The sequence below is a fragment of the Lottia gigantea genome (genome assembly GCF_000327385.1).
Source record: "Lottia gigantea unplaced genomic scaffold LOTGIsca_215, whole genome shotgun sequence".
NCBI classification, from domain to species: domain Eukaryota; kingdom Metazoa; phylum Mollusca; class Gastropoda; family Lottiidae; genus Lottia; species Lottia gigantea.
In genome coordinates, this window is record NW_008708508.1 from 195,007 (window position 1) to 201,235 (window position 6,229).

Genomic DNA, 6,229 nt, shown 5'->3' on the forward strand with positions numbered 1-6,229 from the left:
GGTTCAAATTGATGCTATTAGTGTCCCCGATACACGTACAATTTTTAGAAAACATCTTTACTATCTCTTTAAAAAAGGACATGGTATTTTGTCTCAGTCATCCAAAGATCTCGCATACTCTCCAGATCTATCAAATACACTGGAAACAATCATGGTGAGTTTAGCATATTATATTAAAACTAAGATTACTTTATTTTTTTATTTCTCTTTGATTTGAATAAATTATTCAAATGGAGTTCCTCCTCTCGGATTTCCCTGACTCCCCTATCCACCTCTCCTTCTGGTTCTCCTTCAGTTCCACCTACAGCTCCACCTTCTAATGCACTTAAACATATTAAATATATAACAAAATAAGTGCTTAAATTATGTGTTCGGTTTTCGATTACAGTCAACAAGACTTGATGCTGGATAACGACCACAGCGGCTGAGCTAGATGAGTATATGATCGCGGACTTTATGGGATTGTAAATAGGTTTTCTAGTCTTTTTATGTGTATCTTTGACTTATATTTAGAACATTCCAACTCTACGACCGATGCCTGTGGTTCCTGCATTTCTAGAAAGAGTTAACCGGAAATAACACAGCCCCCACAAAATAATTCATAACCAACCTACCACCAGACCAGAATATATAATAATATGACGGATGGACGGACATCGGTGACGCCAATGTACGCGCCACATTTGATGTGGGCGTATAAAAATGATTATATGAATATGCCAATATGTCATGAAAAATCTACAAGACAATTGTAATCTTATTGAAATGACAGGCAACAAATTGCTTACCTCATTTCAACATCTGTTCTTGGGAGCCGCGGTGGCTCAATGAGTTAGACGCTTGTTCGCTAACCTGAAGGCCCAGGGTTCAATCCCGGCATAGGTCGAGATAATACCTTCGGATTTTTCAACCCGGTTTTCCCCTGTCAGTGATGCAGGTAAGAGGGGCTGACATGGAAAAAGCGTCTAGTCGTTCGGATGGGACAATAATCCGAGGCCCCGTGTGCTACAGGCTGTGCACGTTAAAGATCCCTCGACAGTTGGAAATCGAAAAAGAGCAGGCTAATGCCGCTTTCCTGGCAAAATTTCCCTCATCGCACCCTGTATGGCGTTGCCCGTCTTCATTAGCTCACATGGTGCAGAAATGTAGGACGTAAAACTCCATTCATTTGATTCATTTCAACATCTGTTCTTTGTTCTTCTTTGTAACTATAAAAAAAATAACACAGGCTAGTTGGTTAAATTGGAAAAACAGATCAGCCTATAGATTAGGCTTAAGTGAAATTTATATTACCCAAAACAGGTTAAGCTCAGTCTAACCTTTAAAAATCGGACGAAAACAATATTCATAGGCCATTCTACTTAGTCTACATCTTTCATGGTAGTAGGCCTAAGTATTCTTACTGGTATTCTGGTATTTAAAAGGGCAGTATGCATAATTTAATAAATTAGTGATACCTTTAGAATATGTAAGAGACATATTTCTATTTAATTTTGGTATGTGTAATTTGCTTAAATCCGTGCAGTAGTTTTTCAACATCTAGGCTAATCAAAAAACATAATTAATGAACGTTGTAGGCTATAGGTTAAATCTAAGAGGCCTAGGCTAATCTTGACGTTAGAAAAATACCGGGTGGGCAGAATTTTTTCAGTTAAAACTTTCAGATAGGCCTATGTTAAGGGGAATATTTCTCTTGACTATGGTGGATAGATTTAATAAATTTCAGCAAAATAATTTTCCGACTAAAGGGCTCGAAGAATGGTTGGATAGCATCCAACAATATTTTGGGTGATAAAATCCCCCAAAAAATGAGTAAAAATTTTAAAAACTGAGAGATACTGTCCACTGTAGTCGATTACCCTTTTCGTGTCTCTGCTCCGCAAAAACGCCTTTGCCACGATTGGGGAGAGGGCACACATCGTGCCAAGTCTGGGATCTGACGGCGTTTCGTAGAACATGTTTATTAGTGAGCTGAAGGAAAGAGGAAGATCGGGACGGATGGGATACTGCCTAGGCAAGAATTGAGCAACTTGGGACTTGGTGGAGGTCTTGGAATGTCTGGTGCACTCCACGAAATGCTCGGCGTACCTGTGCAGTTTGAGGTCCCTCAGATAGGAGGTAACCTTGTTGATGAGGCGTCTGCCTTCCTCAAGCAAGACGGCCTGATCGTTGACGCCGCCTAGGCGCCGAAACTCTGGTACTAAAACAATATACAATTTATAACAAAAAACAATATCACAGAACAAGAAAATATCACAGAAAAAGAAGTCACTGACTGACTTCAAAAAAATTAATAAAAACAGTATTATAGGTCATACACCACATGGTGATATTAAAAACAAACCGAATATTAAAATCAAACAATGACTTATCACTTTAAAATTTGAAATAAAAATGTATTTGTTTCAGAAATGCAACAACCTTATCATGTAGCGCTTGGTGGTGGACTCTCAACTGCGCTGGGCTTGCTACTGTCACAGCCTCACTCTCGACAGCATGCCTGGTCAGGTCATTTTGGGCAGCTGATACTTATCTGTTATCTCCTTGCTGAGATTGGCGAAAGTTTTTCGGGTGTCGAAGCGCTTGTTGAATTGTCACGCCCAGGCAAATCCTTTTGGCGAAATCTCTTCTGGTACAGCTTGTGGTGGATGACGATGGTGGCTAAACTGTGTGTCCTATTCTTGTGGTCGGAGACGCTAATGAGATAGTTTTCACCATCATGGGCTTTAGTGTTCTTGAAATCGTGTACCGACATGCCTTGTGCCACGCCGGGCCGTTGAAAATTCTGAAGGCAGAGGGAAGTCACCAGGAACTTGGTATAGAATCCGGACTGAACTCAGGGTCGGCCTCACGAGTGTCGTACTTGGCAAAGATGTCAGCCAATTTCTCTTTGATGCGGGGATTGGTGGTGAAGGCCGTCAGGAATGCCAAATAAGCCTGAGTGGGTGTATTCTGCTGGTGCGCCAAACGTCAGTGGGGGCGAAATCGCAGTCGTACTGCAGAAACTTACGGAAGTGCTCGAAAGCAGTGTAAATAGCATCCTCGACAAAGGATGGGGGAGCGTGTTGCAAAAGATGTTTAGCATAAACAACACGGATGGTGGCATTCTGTCCAACCGTTTCCAGTCGATATCACAGAAAGGTCACATAGTGATAACAAAAAAAGACGATAAAAACCATATCACTTTAAAACAAACAATGACTAATCTATTTAAGATTTAAAATAAAGACCTGCTTGTTTTAAAATAGCCACAACCTTCTCATAAAGAGAAGGTTGCGCAAAAAGCTGAAATAAAGGTTTGAGATGCTTACACTCAATCAGAATGTGTTTCACTGTCAGGCGGATCTGGCAGTGCTCACAGACTGGTTGAGGCTCTCGCTTGAGCAAATAACAGTTGGTGAGGTGAGTATGTCCAGGTTTGAATGAAAAGATCCTTGGCTAATGATTAAGTCATCACGTTAGTACTCTAAATTCAACATGCTCACAGGTCAACTATCTTTTAAGGACAGGTATTTATTTATATCATCAGCACATATTTCATCATTTGCACACACAACCAAAGAAGATTCACACAGATAAAAATTGTCCAGTTTTGCAGAGGCTAGCTAGCCATTTTTGATCAACCCGGAAATAGGTTTTGTAGGCGGTCAAAGTTCAAGATCGCCGACCGGCTATAGCCTCTAGAGAACAACACCACCCTATTATAATCTACTGGCCATCTGTGTTTTGTAAATAAACTCACCCATCCAAAATTGTGTGTTATTGTTGTGCTTTAACTTTTATTTGTTTCACCTGTCCGACCGTCAACAGTCCTTTAACACCAACTTCTTCAAATATATTTATTTAATTTTTTTAATTATATTCATTTTTTCTATTCCTTTTTGCACCTTCCAAAAAAAAAAAAATAATTTTGTACATTATAAAATTACTAATTAACATGATCGAAAGAAAGTTTACCATGCAGATTAAATCCGAAGGGGCTCTGCAATCAAACATCAATTCGCAAGACTTTCTGGATATCATGCAGGAAAGAAAGTCCCCTATGACCATCATTAGGGGCTTCCAGAACTTGGGGAGAGCTAAATTTCTGATCTTTGAAAATCTGATTCGAACAATTTCATGCATGGTTTAAACAAGATTCTAAAATTTATAATAACATCAAATTTGAAATAGAACATGCTAAAAACATCCCAGCTCTGAACCGTTAGCCTGATATCATGGTTTACGGTGCACCATACGAGATGCGGAATGATGTAATTTTGACAAAATTACTTACATTCTGTAGTTCTCTACGAATCAAAAGAAACACATTCTCACGCCATCCAAACATCGATACTGGTGTGAGATTTATCTTTACACTTAGCAAAAGATTGCCCTAAACCTCACTGTGTCCCTGACCCAATACCTGCTGCCCAAAAACCAAAACCAGCAGTAGGCAAAACAAGCTCTCAAACGTACGCTGATAAAGTCAGGGGGGGCAACACCAGTCTCTCTGAAATAGCCATAGAGAGCCCTAAGGAATTCCATACCAAACCAGATCCAAAACCCAAGTCAAATCTAATTGAAAGTCTCGGCATCGGAGACAGAACTGAAGCTCTGATGGCCGAAATTCAACAAATAAGAAATGAGTACGAGGAACAAAACATTGCCGAACCAGAAAGGGCAACCTCTACTCCCGTCCGAGACATCGATATTGAGCTCCCCCCAGGTTGGGACGAGCTCAACATCGACGACTATGATCGAAGCAGAGAGGAGATTGATCTTCGAACCGCAGCAGAAAGTCTACAAAGATCAATTAACCGGGCGTCAGAAACCCTAAACCAATCCACCAATACCACCTTCAAAACCCCGGCAAAAACCTCCACTAAACGTCCAATAACAAGCCCTTTCGAAGACAATCAAGAAAAGAAAAACCGAATAGAAGACCCTAGAAAGACTAACCAGAGATCTATCTCACGAGATAGAACTGTGGGTAGTCGGGACTCAAGGGTCAGCAGATGCGTTGCCGGTAAAGTTCAGAAAGACCGGCAGAGATCATCATCACACAACAGAAAATAAAATATCATATCAATGTTTCACTATTTGAAATCAATCTTTCATCCCTTATTAAATTCATACCATGATCATATCAACTTTAAATATTCACCGCGGTTTTGACACAAAAAAACATCAAATTTTAGATTTCTTTAAATTAAACGATTTTGCATGCTTATAGGAAGTTGGAATCGTTACTGATCAAAATTCTACAGATATTTCTACCATCTCTAAATTTAACATAGTTTTCTCCAACGGCACTAATTTAAGCACGGCAGGTGTCGCCACACTCTATTCAAAAGATTTCAAATTAGTCCGTACTTATACAATTCCAAAACTAACTGGTCGCTTTCTGCATTTAGTACTTACCGGTAATGACGTCACGTTTCATATCATCAATGTATATGGCGTGAACGATCATAAAGAAAAAAAGGTGATTTCTATTCTGAGGTCAACACCTACGTCTCTAAACATTTCAACATTAGAGACGTTTTTGTAATATGCGGTGATTTCAACCTCATAGAATCTAAACTAGACAGTAAAAATAATATCATGATCAACCAACCTCTTACTGCATTGAGTCAGCTGCATCTGATGCAAACCAACTGTGTAGTAGAGGACGCCTTTAGATCCAAGTACCCTAGAACCAAACAATACACGTTCCTGAAAGATGCTTCTGGTTCCCGGATAGACCGTATCTACCTTTCTTGCCACTTCTCCAAAAAAATACAAGATATAATCCATCTCAACTCCTTATTCTCCGACCACAAAGCGGTTAAACTCACCCTTAACCTTGGGTCCGCACGATGGGGGAGAGGGAAATGGAAACTGAATAATTCCATTCTGGAGGACATTGAGTACTAGACTCTCATCCGGGAGTTTTGGTCTGATTGGAAGGGTAATAAACCCGACTATGAAGACCAAACCTCCTGGTGGGGGGAAGGTAAAGCCAAAATTAAAACTATCTCGATTAGATACTCAAAAACCAGATCCAAAACTATCAAAGCTGAAATTGAAAACATACAAAATGAAATAAACGAAATTGAAACTTACCTTACTTTAGACTAACAAAATAAAACCCGTCTGGAAACACGGTACTCAAACTTGAAAAAAACAAAAATTAATAAAGGCATTCTGATACGATCCAAGTTGCCTTTCGAGGATTCCAACATTGAAATCTCGGATGTTTCGAAGG

The 6,229-nt window shown here is 39.7% G+C and overlaps 1 protein-coding gene across 1 annotated transcript; it reads left to right on the forward strand.

Moving 5' to 3' along the window:
- Positions 1–2,054: 2,054 nt before the first annotated feature.
- Positions 2,055–5,058, forward strand: LOTGIDRAFT_174751 (hypothetical protein; the record flags this gene model as incomplete). The annotated part of the gene is made up of 3 exons (XM_009054396.1): positions 2,055–2,118; positions 2,410–2,508; positions 4,364–5,058. 3 exons carry the CDS (start codon positions 2,055–2,057, stop codon positions 5,056–5,058), a joined length of 858 nt encoding a protein of 285 aa, XP_009052644.1.
- Between the last annotated feature and the right edge of the window lie 1,171 nt (positions 5,059–6,229).